Source organism: Galeopterus variegatus, unplaced genomic scaffold (assembly GCF_000696425.1).
Source record: "Galeopterus variegatus unplaced genomic scaffold, G_variegatus-3.0.2 Scaffold1520, whole genome shotgun sequence".
Lineage (NCBI taxonomy): Eukaryota > Metazoa > Chordata > Mammalia > Dermoptera > Cynocephalidae > Galeopterus > Galeopterus variegatus.
Genome location: NW_007727631.1, coordinates 225,107 through 246,459, shown reverse-complemented (window position 1 = coordinate 246,459; position 21,353 = coordinate 225,107). Strand labels below are relative to the sequence as shown.

Genomic DNA, 21,353 nt, shown 5'->3' with positions numbered 1-21,353 from the left:
AAAAAAAAAAAAAAAAAAAAAAAAAAAAAAAAAAGAGGGGTTTGAGGGAATGGAATGTACAAAATGAAAAGCAGGAGAGAGGAAGATATGCAAGGGGCCAGGTGCGAAGTCTCACCAAGGCTCTGTCTGGTTTCTGCTCCTGTCCTTGCTGTTATCTCGGGTCCTGTGGGAGGGTGGAATCAGCATAGCTTTATTGATGTCTTCCTTGGTTTCCCAGTGTCTGGGTAGTACGTGCAAGTCTGCAGCTCCAGGCTGACTAAAAAATAACTTTACATGTATGTAAATAACATCATTTTACCCCATAACCAAGATTCAAAATATCAAATAACCAAGGGCAAAGAGGGAACTCAGAGAAATGCATGCCAAGAAAAAAGCTGTGCCTTTTAAAAATCTTTTAGAGCCCATGGTTTTAGGTCCCAACATGGCTTCAGTCCTGCTCACTCCAACATGCATAAATGCTATGAACATTTGTGTACAAGTTTTTGTGTGGACATATGTTTTCATTTCTCATGAATATATATATATATATATATATATGCGCACACACACACATATACTTGGATATATATATACACACACACTAGATCTATAAGTGGGACTGCCGGGTCATAGATCTCACACTCTAACCACTATATATTTCAGCTTGTCTTAGTCTCTGCTGTTATTTTATAATCAATAATGCCACAGGGGCCGGCCCGGTGGCGCACTGGATAGTGCGCCGCTTGGGAAGCGCGGCGGCGCTCCTGCCCGAGGGTTCAGATCCCACATACAGACCGGTTCCCGCTCACTGGCTGAGCGAGGCGCGGGAGCAACACTGAGGGTTGCAATCCCGTTGCCGGTCCCCAGTCCGGTACGGGGGCAACACTGAGGGTTGCGATCCGTTGCCGGACATGGAAAAAAGACAAAAAAAAAAAAAAAATCAATAATGCCATTGGTTAGAGTGTGATGTTGTAACTCCAAGGTCAAAGGTTTGGATCTCCACACCAGCCAGCCACAAAAAAAGAATCAATAATGCCAATGATCACGTTCATCTATTGAGTATCTTTGTTGCAAAGCCTCCACTTTTATCATCACTGATCCTCACTACTACTCTATAAAGCAGGAATCATTATTCCATTGTACAGATGAGAGAAACGGGGGCTCGCAGAAGTAAGGTGACTTGCTTGCACTCAAACAGCTGATAATGGACGGAGCTGGGACTGCGACCCACATCTGCCTGCTTTCTGTGCCCTCTGAGCCTCATATCATGTCGTGGGCCATACCGTTTTCCAGAACTTTCAAAACATGCCTCCTCTCCTCCTCTTAGGCCTTTTCTGGAAGTGAGGCTGGCTTGAAATCCCAAGAGTCAGAGCTGCAAACACTGCCACGCTCTTTTCCCCAGCTGGGGCTGAAGGCCAAGGGAGGGGCTTCCTGAGAGCTGGAAATAAAACAGAGGGAGGAATGGGCAGAGCAGCATTGCAAGGAGGCAGGGAGGTTGTGAGGGGAGGTAAGGAGTTTTTGTTTTTCGGGTCCTGGAGAGCAGGTGAGGTGGTGCTTGGTAGAGCTTTAGGGACAGGGAGTGAGGAGTTGAGGCTGCAGCAACGGGGCTTGGTAGTGCTGAGTGGGGGAGAGGACTTTCTGCCTTTGTGGGGGCTGGTCCGGGGAGCCCCCCAAGCTGTTTGAAGAAAAGGATGGTTTTATGCAACAGGGGAGGGGGCTTTTATTCCATACCCACTCTCTGTGCACTTTGTTCTGTGCCAAGCTCTCCCTATGCTGGGGACTGGGAATAGGGAGAGCACCTCAGGGCCAGGCACCCAGGGACTGGGGGGCTACAGCAGAAACAGACACTGAGGCACCCTTGGGTAGGAAGAAGGGCAGGATGAAGGGATAGTCCTGTGAGCCGCCTAAGAAGACTTTCCAAAGAGTGGGAAGCAGAGACACTGGGGCTTCAAGCCTTCAAAAGTTTAGCCCTGGGCCAGAAAAAGGCATTGCAGGCGGAGGGAACTAACTACCCATGCAAAGGCTTGCAGCATGCAAAAGCTGGAGCATGGAGTGGGTGAGCCCAGGGCTCTCTGCCTAGACCTGTGCTGTCCAATATGGGTGCCAGGAGCCACAAGTCACAGTAGCTGTTTAAATTTATTTATTTATTATTTATTTATTTTATTTTTTTTTACAGATGACCGGTAAGGGGATCTTAACCCTTGACTTGGTGTTGTCAGCACCACGCTCAGCCAGTGAGCGAACCAGCCATCCCTATGTGGGATCCGAACCCGGGGCCTTGGTGTTATTAGCACCGCACTCTACCGAGTGAGCCACGGGCCGGCCCCTGTTTAAATTTAAATAAGTTAAAATTCAATAAAATGAGGGGCCGGCCCGGTGGCGCACTGGATAGTGCACCGCTTGGGAAACGCGGCGGCGCTCCCGCCCGAGGGTTCGGATCCCACATGCGGACCGGTTCCCGCTCACTGGTTGAGCGAGGCGCGGGGGCGACACTGAGGGTTGCGACACGGACACGGAAAAAGACAAAAGACAAAAAAAAAAAAAGTCAATAAAATGAAAAAGCCAGGTCCTTAGTCACAGTAGTCACATTTCAAGTGCTCAATAGCTGCATGGGGCTAGTCACTATGGTATTGGAGAGTATGAACATAGAACGACTTCATCCATTCAAAAAGTTCTTCTGACTGGTGGAAAGCCTCAGAGGAATTCAGATTTCTTAAGGACCCATGGGAGAGAGCAGGCTCTGACCCACTGCCTACCGTGAGGTCTCTGGACCATAGGTGACAGAATGGTCCCCAGAATTGTGAGGTGGCATGACTCACCTCCTGCCAGTGTAAAATGAACTCTGTCCCCAGGGACAGGTACAAACCAAGCAGGGACTCTTCAGCCCTGACTTGGGACTCCTGTTCAGTGTGACCAGAGCCAGTGTCAGAGAAGCATGGAGTGAGTGGCGCTGGGGTGGGAGGGGCAGCTGTTGAGTGGGGCTGAGCTTGAGCATGGGGTGGAGATGGGTGTTCTCCTGCTTGGTCACAGTTGGCGCGCGTGGGGCTGGACAGGAGAAGGGCCAGGGGAGGTGTTTGTGAATTGGGACAGGAAATCAGGGCAGAGGCTTGTTGGATGGATTGGGGTGGGGTGGGGGGGGTTGGGTTGCACTGTGTCGAATGATGAGACGGGAGCCCTCCCCTCCCACTCTGAAGAACTGTTGCTGCTTCCTTCCCAGGTACAACGCAGTCCAGCTGACGAGGATGGACTATGCCATGAAGTCCCTCAGCCTTCTCTACCCCAAGTCCCTAACCAGGTGAGGAGAGCCAGGGGCAGAAGGGAAAGGTAACTAACCGTGATTTGTGGGCCAGAACTTCTCAAACTTTAATGGGTATATAAGTCGTGTGGGGATCTTGTTAAAATGCAGGTTCTGATTCAGGAAGTCTGTAAGGGGACCTGAGATTTTGCACTTCTGAGAAGCTCCCAGGTGATGTCAATGCTGCTGCTACCTCCTCCACCACCACATATTGAGAAGAAAGAGATAGACACTGTGCTTGGTGCTTTCATTCCCGATCTCATTTAAGCCTCATAACAACTTTGGGAAGTGGGGGTTATTATAACCAATTAGTAGTTGAGGAGACTGAAGCACAGAGTGGGCAATCTTAATCACCTAGCGAAGTGTAATGGAGCCAAGATTCAAACTTTGTCCTGATTGAGTCCAAAAATCCAGGTTCTCTCTACTCCTTTGGTTCTACATTTTGTATCTTAAAGTCCCAAAATACCTAATATTGACCTTGGGCTTCCCCCACTTCATCCCACTTTCAGGTGAGAAGAAAGTAAGGCCAAGAGAGGTGGTAACTGGGGGGAATGTGGGGCGGGTCCTCTATTCCCCTTGTTATTCCTCTGGGCGAGAACCACAGGATCAACATCACTTTGGAACTTGTTAGACCTATAGACTCTCAGGCCCCCCCCCCTGCCCCAGACCTACTGAATCATCATCTGTATTTGAACAGATCCTCACTATCTAGAGCAGGCTTGGTGGGTGGTAGGGGAGGAGGTACATGTGAGCCCGGTCTGGAGGGGTAAGGGAGTGAATTACCGGGCAGTGTGGTGTGGGCTGGGAGCTGCAGGCAGCTCATCCTGACGATCCAATCATCCCCAGGCATGTGGCAGTACGCACCTCGGTGGTGACCCAGCAGCTGCCGTCGGAGCCCAGCCTGGAGGCCCCCAGAGCCCGGCCCTGCCGAGTGAGCACTGCGGATCGCAGTGTGCGAAAGGGCATCATGGCTCGCAGTCTTGAGGACCTCCTCTGCAAGGTGAGGGGTGGGCCTGTGCTCTGCACAATCCAGTGGCTGGGACCTTGGCTGAGAGCTGGCCCTGCCAGCTGCCCCTCTCCTCCAGGTCAGGAGCTGGGATTCAGCAGGAGTGGAGGACAGACAGGGTTTAGAAGGTGAAAAGGTTTCCTTTCTGATGTCACCACCAATGGATTGGTAGTGCCTGCCTGGAGAGCTGTTCGATTGATTAGCAATGTCTGTCTGGTGACAGGGGAAGGGCAGTACCTTGTATCCTGCACTAATAGGTTACTGATATTTTCAGAGCATATTTTTCTTGCTGAGAAAACCCCTAGGTTCCCTTTTCCAGTTGCTCTTTTTTTTTTTTTTTAAAGATGCCCGGTTTCCCGCTCACTGGCTGAGCGTGGTGCTGACAACACCAAGTCAAAGGTTATGATCTCCTTACTGGTCATCTTTTTTTTTTTTTTAAAAAAAAAAAAAAGATGACCAGTAAGGAGATCATAACCCTTGACTTGGTGTTGTCAGCACCACGCTCAGCCAGTGAGCGAACCGGCCATCCCTATGTGGGATCCGAACCTGGGGCCTTGGTGTTATCAGCACCGCACTCTCCCGAGTGAGCCACGGGCCGGCCCCCCCCTTTTTTTTTTTAAAAAAAAAAAAAAGATGACCAGTAAGGAGATCATAACCCTTGACTTGGTGTTGTCAGCACCACGCTCAGCCAGTGAGCGAACCGGCCATCCCTATGTGGGATCCGAACCTGGGGCCTTGGTGTTATCAGCACCGCACTCTCCCGAGTGAGCCACGGGCCGGCCCCCCCCTTTTTTTTTTTAAAAAAAAAAAAAAGATGACCAGTAAGGAGATCATAACCCTTGACTTGGTGTTGTCAGCACCACGCTCAGCCAGTGAGCGAACCGGCCATCCCTATGTGGGATCCGAACCTGGGGCCTTGGTGTTATCAGCACCGCACTCTCCCGAGTGAGCCACGGGCCGGCCCCCCCCTTTTTTTTTTTAAAAAAAAAAAAAAGATGACCAGTAAGGAGATCATAACCCTTGACTTGGTGTTGTCAGCACCACGCTCAGCCAGTGAGCGAACCGGCCATCCCTATGTGGGATCCGAACCTGGGGCCTTGGTGTTATCAGCACCGCACTCTCCCGAGTGAGCCACGGGCCGGCCCCCCCCTTTTTTTTTTTTAAAGATGCCCGGTTTCCCGCTCACTGGCTGAGCGTGGTGCTGACAACACCAAGTCAAGGGTTAAGATCCCCTTACCGGTCATCTTTTAAAAAAAAAAAAAAAAGATGACCAGTAAGGAGATCATAACCCTTGACTTGGTGTTGTCAGCACCACGCTCTCCCAAGTGAGCTAACCGGCCATTCCTATACAGGGATCCAAACCCCGTGGCCTTGTTGTTATCAGCACCGCACTCTCCCAAGTGAGCCATGGGCTGGCCCTCCAGTTCTTAAACTTGTAGAAGTGCCTGGGAATTGGGGAAATGAGCAGGATTTTAGAGATTCTCTTGTCCACCTCCTACCTTCAGTCAGAGCAGTTCTTAAATCTGTCTCCCACAAGGGAGCTTCCATGGAAGGCTTTTGTTAGTAAATGTGGAAGATTTTCTTCAAACTGTTAATCAAGTAAGCTTCCAGAGGAGGAAACCACGGGCACACAGCTCCTGTGGATGGTACTAACAGCAGGCTCAAGGACACCCTTCCCATTCCCATACTTCTCCTCTCTGCTGGGAGTAACTTCTCTCTGTCCCTCATACAGCTTATCCAGTCTTGCTCTGTATTAGTCATGTGCTTCCCTGGCCCATTAGCTTATCAGCTCCATGGGGGTGGGACCACTCCCCTCATCTGCAAGCCCAGGTGCCTGGCATAGGTTCAATGTCTGGATTAGGCTTCTAAACATATAGAGTTTGTTTAACATACAGAAACCATAGCTGACCTAACCCTCTATTCTAGGTATCTTCCCTGTTCTCTGAATTAGGTCTGTTCTTCCTGAGAGCCAATTTCCCCTATCTTATGAGGCTTCTAGCCATGCCAGACTACATTTCTTGGGCCTTGAATCAAAAGGGGCTATTCACGCTGTAGTCTGGATTTGGTACTGTTTTTCACCTGAGGACTGGTGATTACCTCCTGCATCGAAATGTCTTTGTTACACGTGGCTTCCCAGACACCACCCCCAGAGACTAATTATGTCATAGGTAAGGTCCAGGGATTTTCCTTTTTAGCAGGTACTTCAGGAGATTCTCACACCCACTGAGTTTGGGAACCCCCTTGTCAGAGTCCTATCTCTGAGGGACGCAGAGAAGAATGGTGAGACTCTATCCTCTCAAGATGGTAGACAGGTCAGAAGTGAATCTCACTGATAGTTCAGGGAAGACATTGGCCTATCTAGACTGCTTTTCCAAGTTTGGCAGCAGAAGAAAAGAGGCAGAGAGAATGAAGAGAGAGTGTAAGGTCATGTAGTTGTCAGGGACCAGAGTATGAAGTCCGCTTTTGGCCATGACAAACAGTTGGGTTTCATTTTAAAAGCTAACAGGAAACCAGGCTGCAGGTTAGCTCAGTTGGTTAGAGTGCGGTATTATAATGTTTGTTAAGGTCAAGGGTTCAGATCTCAATACCAGCCAGCTTCCCCAAAAAAAAAAAAAAAAAAAAAGATAACAGGAGGGAGCGACACCAAGGGTTGCGATCCCGTTACCGGTCAGTAAAAAAAGACAAAAAAAAAAAAAAAAAAAAAAGATAACAGGAAGCCATTGGAGGATTTTTTTTTTTAACTAAGATGAAGCGATCATAAACTAACAAAAGTTACAAGAACAATATAAAACCTTTTCTGAATCATTTGAGAGTAAGTTGTCAATCTGCTGCCTATTAATCTTGGATATTTCAGTAAGTATTTCTCTACAAATAAGGATATTCTCCTATATAACCATAATACAACCATTAAAATCAGGAAACATAATGTTATGTTACTGCAGTTTAATCCTGAGACTCCATTTAAACGTTGTCAGTTCTCCCAATAATCTCCTTTGTAGCTAAAGGAGCCAGGTCAGGATCAAGTGTTTATTTAATTGTATGTCTCTTTCATCTCTTCAATATAGAATAATATCTCAGTCTTTCCTTGACCTTCCTGGCCTTGACTGTTTTGAAGATTATAAGCCAGTCATTTTGTTTGCTGTCCCTCAGTTTGTAATTATCTATTTCAGGTTGTATATCTTTGGCAGAAATATGATAAAAACTGGCTGTCATTGAAAAATTGTTAACGACATGGGGCTGACCTGCGGCTCACTCGGAAGAGTGTGGTGCTGATAACACCAAAGCCACGGGTTTGGATCCCTATATAGGGATGGCCGGTTAGCTCATTGGTTGAGCATGGTGCTGACAATAACAAGTCAAGGGTTAAGATCCCCTTACTGGTCATCTTTAAAAAAAAAAAAAGGAAAGAAAAATTGTTACCGACAGACCAGGCTCAGTTTGCCCTCTCGCATTAAACCAATGACTCGAAAGTCCAGATGTTGGTGCAAGGATTAGAAGGTTTATTCAGATAACTGGCATCTGGGTGATGACCAGGTTAAAATCATCCCACCTTCTGATGCCTGTTCTGGGGCATATAAAGAGGAAAAGGCAGGAAGATGAGGTAAGGGTCTTTGTTCTAAGAAAAAGTAGAGGAAGGGTCTGGGAGCAGCAGGTGGTCTGAGTCAAATGTTAGGGTCCCGTAATGGATTGGAAACTTCAGCATCACAGAGTCTGTGGTCAGCTTCAAGTCCCTGATGATATCTCAAGGTTGAAGTCCTTATCTCCTAGGGAGAGCTCAAGGATAACAACTTTAGTCAGACATCATAAAAATACCTGACTTGCATTTCTAATTAGCATGAATGCAGTTTTCCTTTAAGTAAGAGAGGGAGTATACAACCAGCTAGGTTGTCTGCCTCTCTTTTATCTCTCCTTTTGGTAAGAAAAACAAGAAACCCAGTTTCAGTCCTTAATTGTAGGTGCACCCCACCCTCTGAAGTAAATCAACATAGTGATTTCATCTTCCTGCAGTCTCTCAATGCTTCTGCTAACCTCGATAAGGTTTCTCTGTGTAACATTATTTTTCCTCTTCTGTTAATTATTTTCTAGGGCAGTACATGGTACTAAACAAACATCTAATTCTGCATCTAACTTTCAATTTACTCATTTATTTATATCCTAAGGGACTCAGTATTCCTATTTTAATGGGATCTAATGATAATGATGGTAACACATTATTGATGCTCAAATTGTCCCAGACTTGGCTGGTGAGACACCCTTCACCCTGACTTCTGTGTTTTTTTGCCGTGTCCCCATCATTCTTTGAGTGTTTTTTTTTACTTTCTGGTGCAAAAAGATATTGCAGGCTCATCTTGTGCTTTCCCTGCCTAGTCTTTGAATTGGCCATTTTTCCTAAGAAGGACTGCTTCATTTTAGTGGAGAGTGGAATTCAGAAACCAAGATGTGGGAACTAGGGGTATTTGATGTTACTGTGTGTTGCTGATAAAAGGATTTTCTTTTTCTTCTTTTTTTTTAAACCCTTGACTTGGTGTCGTCAGCACCACACTTTCCCAGTGAGCTAACCGGCCATCCCTACATAGGGATCCGAACTCGTGGCCTTGGTGTTATCAGCACCACACTCTCTCAAGTGAGCCACGGGCTGGCCCTAATCACAATCTTAAGGTAGTTACTACTATTCCCATTTCCAGAGGCAGAGGCCAAATTCATTCACTGGGATTTTAACTCAGTCAGTCAACTCAAGAGTCCTTACACTTTTGCATTTTATCATTATAACAACTCTAAGACTGTATTTGCCTGAGCTTTTTTAGATGAAGAAACTAGTTCAGAGAAGCGAGATAAGTTAAAATGGATCAAAGACCTAAATGTAAAAGCTAGAACTATAAAACCCTTAGAAGAAAACCATAGGTATATAAGTCTTCAAGACCTTGGTTTTCTAGATACAGCACCAAAGCACAAGCAGCTAAAGGAAAAATAATTTGGACTTGATCAACATGAAAAACATTTTTGTAACAAGGGACACTATCAAGAAAGTAAAAAGACAACCCACAGAATGGGAGAAGATATTTGCAAATCATATATCTGATAAGGGTCTAGTATTAAGAATATCTAAAGAACTCTTACAACTCAACAATAAAAAGATAACCCAATCAAAAATGGGCAAAGGATTTGAGTGAACATTTCTCCAAAGAAGATATATAGATGGCCAGTAAACACATGAAAAGATGCTCAACATCATCAGTCATTAGGGAAATACAGATCAAAATCACTTCCTATACACTGAAGTGGCTATTAGAAAGACAGACAATAACAAGCACTGGTGAGGATGTGGAGAAACTGGAATCTTCATGCATTGCTGGTGGGAATGTTGAATGATGCAGCTGCTTTGGAAAGTAGTTTGGTAGTTCCTCAAAAAGTTACACATAGAGTTAATGTATGACTCAACAGTTCTATTCTTGGGTATATACCCAGGAGAACTGAAAACATATCTCCATACAAAAACTTGTACACTGAAGTTCATATCAGCATTATTCATAATAGTCAAAAAGTGGAAACAACACAAATGTTCATCCATTGATGAATGTATTAAAAAATGTAGTATATCTACACAGTGGAATATTATTTAGCCGAAAAAAGAAATGAATCACGCAATAACACAAATGACTTTGAAAACATGCTAAGTGAAAGAAGTCAATCTAGAAAGACCCTATAATTCCATTTATATGAAATGCCTGGAATAGGCAAATCCATAGATACAGACAGTAAAGGTTGACCTTGGATGGGGAATGGGAGGAATAGGGAGTGACTGCTAATGGGTACTGGGATTTTGGGGGAGGGTGATTAAAATGTTTTGACATTAGACAATGGTAATGGTCACACAACTTTGCGAATGTATGGGTTGAGCATCCCTAATCTGAAATACTCCAAAATCCAAAATTTTGGGGCACTGATATGATACTCAAAGGAAATGCTCATTGGCGCATTTCAGATTTCAGATTTTCAGATTAGGGATGCTCAACCAGTTAAATATTTGCAAATATTCCGAAATCCAAAAAAATCCAAAACACTTCTGATCCAAAAATTTTATGGTATGTAAATAATATCTCAATAAAAAATTGCATGTGTGACTCCCATTATATTTTATTGGACAGCACTGTTCTAGACTACTGATCATGAAGGCAAGTACAAAAGGTACCATGATATAAAATCTTTGGGTGATGATCCCACAACTGTGAGCTTGGGTTCCAGTCCCATCCCATAGATCCCGACCTATTTCTTCTTTCCCTGGCAGCTGAGGTGATGTGATGTGAATCTTTCCCATACCAGCTCTGTGGCTCCGGGGGGATGATGGAAACATCACTGACCTTACTCCCCAGGTCCGGGATGCCCTGATGCTGGCAGACAAGCCCTTCTTCCTGGTGCTGGAGGAAGATGGCACAACTGTAGAGACAGAAGAGTATTTCCAAGCCCTGGCAGGGGATACAGTGTTTATGGTCCTCCAGAAGGGGCAGAAATGGCAGCCCTCATCAGAACAGGTGAGGTCCCACCTGTAGGGTGAGAAATTGGGAGCCTAGGAAAAGTCCTCGAGGGGTGCCAACCACATTACTTGTCTTGATGCAGGGGACTAGGTACCAACTCTCCCTCTCCCATGAGCCTGCCAAGAAGATTGATGTGGCCCGCATAACCTTTGACCTGTACAAGCTGAACCCACAGGACTTCATTGGCTGCCTGAATGTGAAGGCGACTCTCTATAATACATACTCCCTTTCCTACGATCTGCACTGCTACAAGGCCAAGAGCATTGTGAAGTGAGTGAATTGGGATTGGCTGGGACAGGGTAGGTAAGAAGCAAGAGAGCCTCTATCTGTCTCTGTGGACATCAGCTCTCTCAGCGCCTGGTCTGGCATTGGTGCTAACAAAGCATAACAGTTAGCATTTGTGTGGAATTATATGACTTATCTACGTGCTTTGGTTACACCAGTGTATGCCAAAGGGATACACATACTCCTGGTGAAACCAGGATACATTTAGTTTTTATGATGACCTGCTACTATAACAACTACATTTTTTCACCTAAAATAGTAAGCTTTCCTAGGTAGTCTTCTAATCAACTTGTAAAAAATAAACGTGTCAAAGATTTTACTGAACTCATTAATAAAAGAACTAGCAAGAAGTTACAATTTGTTCCAAGAAGAATCCAAAATCCCACACATATATAGGTCCATAAAAAATGATAAGATATTCTGCAAACAATACAAAAAAAGACGAGATAAATTTATACAAAATTGGATCTTTTCCATGGGGATGGGAGGGATGAAATAATCGTCCCTCCGTAAGACAGAGTTAATTTGTGTGTCTTATGAACAAGAATTATTTGTATTATCTAATGAATTTTTTTTTTTTTTTTTTACTTTTTATTCTTGAAAGTCTAATCAAGGGGCCGGCCCATGGCTCACTCGGGAGAGTGCGGTGCTGATAACACCAAGGCCAAGGGTTTGGATCCCTATATAGGGATGGCCGGTTAGCTCAGTGGGTGAGCGTGGTGCTGACAACACCAAGTCAAGGGTTAAGATCCCCTTACCAGTCATCTTTTAAAAAAAAAAAAAAGAAAGAAAGAAAGTCTAATCAACTATCCCAGCAAGCATGAGAATGTGGTAAACTGCAAGACAAGTACCGTATGGTGGTTTTTCCAAAATTCAGTTGCTCCAGTGTTGCTCTGGAACATTCTTACCCATTAGGTGGTTGTAGCCATGGAGCCTGAAGCAATACAATTAGTTCAAATCCACAAAGCTAGAGAGTAGCAGAGCATGGCCTTTAGCCAGTTTCTTCTGACAGATCCCGCTCCTCCCCAGTTGCTTCATTTAGTGTCAATTGAGTACCCACTGTGTGCCTGGCCCTATGCTGTAAGCTAAAGATGCAGAGAAGAATGAAGTATCAGAACAAGTTCCATGAGGGCAAGAATTTCTGTTGCCTCCAGTACCTTGATGAATGCTGGCACGTATTAGTTACTCAAATAATTGTAGATTGAATGAAGATGCTTATGATCCTTGTTCTCAGGGGGCTTCTGAGAAATCCTGCTCAGGGTCCCGAGAGTTCTGCTAGAATTTATGTAGCTAGAGCATATCGGGCCTTCTTGGCTCTCTTACTCTCAATTTTTTTTCTTTTTCTTCTTGGGTGGCTGGCTGGTATGGGGATCCAAACCTGTGACCTTGGTGTTATAAGGCTGCTCTCCAATAACTGAGCTAACCAGCCAGCACTTCTTGGCTTTCTTTCTTTTTTTTTTTTTTTAAAGATGACTGATAAGGGGATCTTAACCCTTGACTTGGTGTTGTCAGCACCACAGTCAGCCAGTGAGCCACGGGCCGGCCCTTCTTGGCTTTCTTAGTTTATCCTCTGCATACCCAATCTGCAGACAGGAAACTGAGACTGTGTGGTTCCACTTGTCAGAGATGACAGTCAGTGGCAGGCTGGAGCCTGGTTCTGTAGCTAGAAGTTCCATTTTCCCCCATGGATATTTCCTCTGCGATATTACTTTATCACACCCCCTCTTGATCTGGGCTTGCTGCCAGTAGTTTGCAGATTTCAAAATCTAGAGCAAGAAGTGTCAGCCTTCAAACTCAGTCCATTTAGGAGAAGTAAGACTCTCCGACCTAAACACAGTAGATATATTGGTATCAAAAAATAATAGCAAGCTGGAGTTAGCTTAGTGTCTTAGTGGTGTCACTTGGTTTTTTAAAAAATTGTGGTAAAATATACATAGCATAGAATTTACCATTTTAACCATTTTTAAGTGTACAATTCAGTGGTATTGGTATATTCACAATGTTGTGCAACCATCACCACTATTTCCAGAACTTTGTTGCAATCCCACACAGAAACTCTGTACCCATTAAACAATAACTCTCTATTCCTGCTCCCTCCAGTCCCTGGTAACCTCTGTTCTACTTTCTGTCTTTATCAATTTTCCTATTCTAGGTACCTCACACAAATGGAATCATATAATATATGAACTTTGGTGTTGGGATCATTTCACTTAGCTTGATGTTTTCAAGGTTCATCCATGTTGTAGCATGTGTCAGAATTTTATTCCCTTTTAAAGTTGATTGGCTAGGTTTTAAGCCTCAGTTTCTAATTTGAGAATTGGGTATACTGCTCAGTTATAGCCTTTAAAAATGTATGGTATTTTCATGAGCAGATATTCATGGTTCTAAGAGTCTTTCTTCCCCCCTCCACCCCCAACCAGAACATAAGTTCACTTATTGAACGAAGGTTAATAGAAGACTAACTTTTTTTTTTTTTTTTAAAGATGACCAGTAAGGGGATCTTAACCCTTGACTTGGTGCTGTCAGGACCACGCTCTCCCAAGTGAGCAAACCGGCCATTCCTATATAGGAATCCAAACGCATGGCCTTGGTGTTATTAGCACCACACTCTCCCAAGTGAGCCACAGGCCAGCCCAGAAGACTAAAGTTTTAACATCAGACAAGAAGTATTTCTTTTCCTTTTGTTTTCTTCTCCCCTACCTCCCATAGGACTAGACACCTCTAGTGACCCTCACATATGTCTTTAAGCAGGTCTAGTAAGAATTTGGTTACTCTTGTCTAGTATTCAACCAGCTGCTCTCGATCCCACGTTTCCCCTGTTTTCTACTCATTGGACCCCGTGTTACATGCTTAATGTTATTTTAGCCTCATAACCCTGTGTGGCAGGTACATTTTATAGGTGAGGAAGCTGAAGTTCAGAATAGAGCAATTTGCTAAAGTTCCCATAGGTAATAAGACTGGATTAGAACTCAGGCCTGACAGGGCTGGCTGGTGGCTCAGTTGGTCAGAGCACAGTCTTAAAACAACAAGATCACAGGTTTGGATCCCTGCACTGGCCAGCCACCAAAAAAACCAAAACAAAACTGAGGCCTGTCTGCTTCAACTTCTGTTGCCAGTACATGGTAACACCAGGCTTGCGGGTGTTCATGTCCAGCACTCTGAAAATGAGCCAGACTACAAATGACTTGGAAAGGTCTTGGAGTCTAGAACAGAGTGTCCTGAAGGACAGAGCCATGTTATGTAGATTAATCTGGCTGGCCCAAAGTAGTATTAAGAAAAACCAAAAATCCTTATTAAATGAGCTCGAGTTACGCATGAGAAAGTAGGGAGGTTCTAGACATCTCAACAAGGTACAATTGCAGGTCATGCCTGTAGGCCCTTTTCCATCTGCTGCGGGAAGTCAGCATCTATTCCTGCTTGCATAGTGCTCTAGAATTTATGAAATGTTTTTAATCTTATCACCTCAGTGGCATTCAAATTTTTTAAATAAAGAAAACTAAGAAAATGAAACCAATTCCTTCCAGGCCAGCATGGGAATATGGGGGAGGGGGTATTTAAAGGGTATTCTTCACGTTTCTGACTTGAGTGCCTTCTCATTTCCGCCCAGGGAAGCTCTTCGCTGGGCCCTGTTCAGCATGCAGGCCACAGGCCACGTGTTGCTCGGCACCTCCCATTACATGCGGCAGCTCCTTGATGCCACAGAGGAAGGGCAGCCCCCCAAGGGCAAGCCCTCATCCCTCATCCCTGCCTATCCGAAGCTACTGCAGTGAAGGCCCAAGTCTTTGGGGCCTTCCCCAGCCAGACTAGACTGGGGACCCCATGCTCAGCTGGTAGTTCCCACAAGCCTGGCAGCTATAGAGCTTCTTACCTCCCCACACCTGCCTCACCGCACAGGACCATGAATGAGGAAGCAGGAGGAAGGGCTGGAAACCTGGGGAGGCCAAAGGAGAACTTCAGCTTCCCGGCCTGGCCCAGCTCCTTCCTGCCCAAGGTAGCTTAGCTGATCAAGACTGGTCACCAAGAGGCCAAGGCATGAATGAAGTCTGCCCTTCTTCAGCAATCTGTCTTCACATGCTTCACCTTCATGACACTCCCTACCTCATGGGCCCCCCATCCCAGAATACTCCTGAGTGAATTGTCAAGCCCACTAGTGTACAATTTTAGAGAGTTTGCAATAAATTATTTATGCTGATACATCTTCTTTGCCTGTGCTCTTTAGGGGTGAGGGTGCGGCTCTACCTGGAAGGTTGGAAAAGGCTAAGGGAAGAGAGAAATCAAATCATTCTCCATAATGTAGGGTTATAGGAAACTACTTTTTCCTTAAAAAAATTGTAGTTGATTTTGGAACTAAAGTCTGCTGAATTTGAGACTTGAGCAATCATGTAATCAATATAAGTGGCAATTTCTAAATTAAATTTGCCTATCAGAATAACTTTTTTTTTTTTTTTTTTAAAGATGACCAGTAAGGGGATCTTAACCCTTGACTTGCTGTTGTCAGCACCACGCTCAGCCAGTGAGCAACCGGACATCCCTATATAGGATCCGAACCTGTGGCCTTGGTATTATCAGTACCACACTCTCCCGAGTGAGCCACGGGCTGGTACCTTATCAGAACAACTTTGGTTGGGACTGGTCAGTTAGCTCAGTGGGTTAGAGTGCAGTGTTATAACACCAAGGTCAAGGATTCAGGTTCCCATACCAGCCAGTTGCCAAAACAAAAAACAAAAAAAGAGCTCTGATTTGAGTGTGGGATTAAATCAGTTTTCTAATTTGTCAGTGTCACATTTTATAATAATGTCTTTAGTATTTAGGCGGGATAGTACCAGTCACACGGTAAGGCAATTCTCCATCAATGTCTACCCTAGCTAGCCGAACAGACTATCTTTCATGTTCAGAATTTTCAACCTCAGGATTTCAAAGTGAGCTGTTAGGCTCCCCCAAAGGATTAGTTTTTCATCAGCGTGAGCTGGCATTTTTCAGTATCAGGCAACTCAAACAAGACAAGCATGAAAGGCTGGCCTTGTAGGTCATTGTGACTCTCAGATTCAAACATGATTTTATTTCATAATGAGATAGCGTGACCCCCACTTTCATAACATACGCAATTCGCTTCTGTGAAACTGCTTGCTGCGTGACAGGGTAGATTAATTAAGTTTAAATAGTGTTTGAATTGCTTAAAAAATGTTATTGTTCATAATCCCCCTCGGCTCTTTAGCCCCCCCCCCCATAGAAGTTAAAAGCTAAATATTAGCCTGCGCTTAGAGAAGTTTGAATTTTGTCTGATGTTCCCCACCCCCTCCTCACGCCCCTGAGCAACTAACTGGCTTCTTTCAGCTTCTGTTATCAGCTTGCGCTCCACCTCCACAAACCCCCTCCTCATGCCAGGAGGGTACGTGTGTATGTGTGTGACTATATGATAACTATAAGCGTGTGACTATTTGATAATTTTAACTGTGTGACTAACTTAAAAATGTACCTTTTAAAAAACCCTCTAAACTTCAAGTCTGGGCTGCTCCCTTCTGAGACTTTCTTGGAGGGTCAGTCGCCGGCTGGCCAATAAAAACCCCCTTTTAAATTCTCAATTGCGGGCCGGCCCGTGGCTCACTCGGGAGAGTGTGGTGCTGATAACACCAAGGCCCCGGGTTCGGATCCCATATAGGGATGACCGGTTCACTCGCTGGCTGAGCGTGGTGCTGACAACACCAAGTCAAGGGTTAAGATCCCCTTACCGGTCATCTTTTTAAAAAAAATAAAAATAAAAAATTCTCAATTGGGTGTTCTGGTTCTTTTTCTGTGCGGCAGCCTCACAACAATAACCCTTAGTATGAAGCCTATTTGCATGTAGTAAATACTAAGGCAAAGGCCTGCGGTACTGAAGCTAGTCTGGGGAATTAATGCTGGCAGCAGGCCCTATCCTGTAGCCATGTGTAGCAGGAGCTGCCAAAGATGGATGAAGAGCACCTTCTATTCTGTGCCCTCCTGCTCTTGCAGTTAGGGCTGGAGGCTGGACCCTGGGGTGTGGTGGGAGTTCTGGTGCAGAGGCACGATGTTTACATTCCTGCAGAAGCTATTCCCTTCCACCCTTAATGGGGCTGTGGCCTACCTGCTTCTCCTGTAAAGTTATTAATAACTGAGTGTGTGTGGCGGGGGGAATGGAAGCTTGGTTTTTGTCTCAAGCTCCCCTCCTTCTGGGAATCTAGAATTTCACAAGTGAGTTTTTTTTTTCTTTTTCTTAGCATCTGGCCCTTGTACAGGGATCAATCCCTGGCCCTTGGTATTACCAGCACCATGCTCTAACCAGCTGAGCTAACTGAACTGGCCACAAGTGACTCTTGAGCAATCGACCATGGTCTCTTGGCACTGAGCCCTCTCAGCCCAGGGAAAATTAGGTTCTTTCTTTTCTTTTCTTCTAGGAGCTTGGAGGCTAATGGAGTCAAAGCCCCTGGGGCAGTGAACAGGAAAGGCAGAGCCTTTAATGGGTTTGGGGGGCTGGGCAGGGAAAATTCCAAAGAGCAAGGGAGCTCGAGCCTCAGGAGGGCAGAGGCCAGTCCAAGCAGGGTAATGGCCTTTCCTAGGGCCAAGCATGGATGGTGGAGAAGTTAAGCGAGAATATATCCCAGTCCCTTGGCCATAGTCTTTCCATCTTTGCTCAAGCTGGTACTTATGAGTACACAGGGGACCCTCTTTTCAGGATTCTAAAACACTGGTTTAGCCTGTTTGCTCACTGGGGAGAGCAAGGTGTTGATAACACCAAAGTCAAGGTTTGGATTCCCTACGGCCAGCTGCAAAATAAATAAATAAAATACTGTGGGGCCTATGACAAAACACAGTCACACCCTCACGGCTGAGCCCCCAACAAGATAAAACCACTCTCAATTTACCAAACCAGTCCTGTCCATATTTGTGTACATCTTTTTAAAAATTAACTATTTAAATCTTTAAATTAAAAAATAAATTAAGTTTATTGAGGTGTAACTTACATACAATAAAATTTACCCTTTTAAGGTATATAGTTCAATAAGTTTTGGCAAATTTATAGTTATGTGGGCTGGCTGGTTAGCTCAGTTGGTCAGAATGCAGCCTTATAATACCAAGATAACTAATTCGGATTCCCTTACCGGGGATAACTGAAACAAATCAGAAAATAAATAAAATTTAAAGAAAGTGAGCCGAGATGCCGGGTACCATCCAAGCTTTATTAAAGGAGAAGACTCCCGGGCCGGCCCGTGGCTCACTCGGGAGAGTGTGGTGCTGAGAACACCAAGGCCCCGGGTTCGGATCCCATATAGGGATGGCCGGTTCGCTCACTGGCTGAGCGTGGTGCTGACAACACCAAGTCAAGGGTTAAGATCCCCTTACCGGTCATCTTTAAAAAAAAAAAAAAAAAAAGGAGAAGACTCTGCCGGGCTGCGCTCAAAATGGGGCTCAAAGCTGTCCTGAAAATGGGGGACAGCACCAGGTGTGGGGGGGTAGAGTTTATATACTGCGCCAAGGGCTGGCTGATACAAGCAAGGAGGGTCATTATGCTAATATGGATTGGGGTGGAGAACTGCATCCTTGCAGAAGCAAAAGCGGTTTCTGTTTAAGTCAGGAGGCTTCTCTTAAAGGGAAGTGGGGAGGGGCTTGGTGCTGGAGTGGAAGATGAGGCCGGCAGCTATTTTGTGCTCATTGTGTGCACAATGGCGCCGGTCATGTCCAAAATCCATCAAAAATAAAAATACAGATAGAAAAAATACATGAATAGGGCCGCCCCGTGGCTCACTCGGGAGAGTGTGGTGCTGATAACACCAAGGTCCCGGGTTCGGATCCCATATAGGGGTGGCCGGTTCGCTCACTGGCTGAGCGTGGTGCTGACAACACCAAGTCAAGGGTTAAGATCCCCTTACCGGTCATCTTTAAAAAAAAAAAAAAAAAAAAAAGTCATGTAAATAGAATCATACTCTCTTTAAAAAAATTTTTTTTTCTATTTCTGTCAGTTCAATTTTTTTATTGGAAAAATTTTTATGAAGCATATAGTCTTTTACATCTGGCTTAGATTTCTCAACTCTGTGTGTGTGTGTGTGTGTGTGTGTGTGGAAGAAATATGTCAATGAGGTAAAAAATGTAAGCAGTTCCAAAGGGTAAAGATAATTATTCATCTGCTCCCCTCTGACTCCTCCAGAAGTAACCACCGTCTTGTTTTTGTGTCCTTTCAGAAATGCAGAAGTATATAAATATAATTAATAAATATATATATTACACACATATGCATATTCCAGTTACATTGTCCTTCACTTTCCTTTTTTTTTTTTTTTGTCCTTTTTTGAGACCGGCCGCACGGCGCTCAGCCAGTGAGCGCTGTGAGCGCACCGATCGTCTCTATATAGGACCCGAACACGCGGCATAGGACCCGAACACGCGGCGGGAGCCCCAGCGCCACACTCTCCCGAGTGTGCCACGGGCTCGGCCCCACTTTGCTTTTTTGATTAAATATTTTCTGTAGATTGATTCACATGAGCTCATACAGACCTTACACATTCTAATTAATGGCTCAGTGGTATAGATGTGCTACAACTGATTTAGCCACTCCTTTGTTAATGGATTTGGGTTTATTTACAGTGTTTTCTTAATGCAAACAATCATTTCAATCAATAATTGAAATTTATAATGCTCTTAGTAAACAAAACAGTGCAATAGTCCTCCCTTATCCTTGGTTTTGCTTTTCATGGTTTCAGTTACCTGCCGCCATCGTGGTCTAAAATATTAAATGGAAAATTCCAGAAATAAACAAGTCCTAAGATTTATTTATTTATTTATTTAGTTTGTCTTTTTTCGTGACCGGCAACGGATCGCAACCCTCAGTGTTGCGCCCACACCTTGCTCAGCCAGTGAGCTGCGGTCTGTATGTGGGATCCGAACCCTCCGCGGGAGCGCCTCCAGGCTCCCAAGTGGCGCACTGTAGCAGTGCGCCACCAGGCCGGCCCAAGATTTATTTATTTTGGCGACTGCTCAGGATGGGGATGGGGGAGTACCGAAACCCATAACCTTGGTATTATAAGGCTGCGCTCTGACCAACTGAGCTAACCGGCGGCTCCAATAGGAAGCTGGACCCTTGACCTTAGTGTTACAAAGCGGCGGACCTCTAACCAAATGAGCTACCCGGCCAGCCAATTCATAAGATTTAAATGCGCTTCCGGCTGGTGGGCTAGGTCAGCAGGTTAGAGCGCAAGCCCCCTTGTCACTTCAAGGTAAAGGGTTCGGATTCCCGATCCCCCTTCTGGTCAGCCGCCAAATAAATAAACAGCCCTCTGTTCTGAGTAGCTTGATGAAATCTCTCGGGGACCGGGAAGCATCCCCTTGTCCAGTGTATCCAGGCTGTATACGCTACCCCCAGCCTTAGCAACCGTCTAGGTTTTCAGATGAAAAAGCACGTTATACATAGGGACCGGTAGGTACTATCCTGGGCTCAGGCGTCCACTGGGGGTCTTGGAACGGAACCCCGCGGATAAGGGGGCTACTATTGACAGGTTGCCTGTAACTTTCATATAGTTGTAATTGTTTTTGTTTGTTTTTTGTTTTTCACTTAAGATTTGGTTTTTCCTTGTTGCTTTCCCCTCTCCCAACCCTCCTCCAGCCCCAACACACACCTTTCATCCTGGTGAGTTTTTCTTTTTTTAAAAGATGACCGGTAAGGGGATCTTAACCCTTGACTTGGTGTTGTCAGCACCACGCTCTCCCAAGTGAGCCAGGGCCGGCCCTTATCCTGATAAATTTCTACTAGTTCTTCACCACCCCTCCCTCCATCACAACCCACGCTGGGCAGCCTTCCCTGATTTCACCTTTGCTCCTGCTCGTCCCTCTAAGCACCTCCACAGCATTCCACAAGATGGGTTGTGACGCTGTGACCCTAACTCTGTCAACTCGGTGAACCTGCAAAGTGCAGGTGGGGCCCGAGTCTTGTTGACAGTTTCCCCTGTAGATCTCATCACAGGACAATCTATGTTTGCCAGTTTTGAGATATGTTTTGTTTTGGCTTTGGCAAGCAATGCTATTTCTGCTTCTTGCCTTTTTCTCTTTTTGGATTATGCACCAGGTTGTGTTTTTTCGAAGCAGGTTTACTGGGGTGACTTTTTTTTTCTTCCCAATTTGCCTTACAAAATTGTGCACACTGGGGATTTTCTGAAATCATAAGGCTTCTAAGAATTGGAATGGTAATCAGAAAACTTCGACCTTTCATCCCGGTTTTGTCCTAAGACAGGTTTTCTGACCCCGAGTA

General features: G+C 45.2%; 1 protein-coding gene across 1 annotated transcript; it reads left to right on the top strand.

The window, feature by feature from the left end:
- The first annotated feature begins 3,221 nt into the window (after positions 1-3,221).
- CIDEC (cell death-inducing DFFA-like effector c) lies at positions 3,222-14,868 on the top strand. The gene is made up of 5 exons (XM_008577486.1): positions 3,222-3,274; positions 4,121-4,274; positions 10,652-10,810; positions 10,896-11,083; positions 14,706-14,868. The coding sequence occupies exons 1-5, from the start codon at positions 3,222-3,224 to the stop codon at positions 14,866-14,868; spliced, it is 717 nt and encodes a 238-aa protein (XP_008575708.1).
- Positions 14,869-21,353: the final 6,485 nt, after the last annotated feature.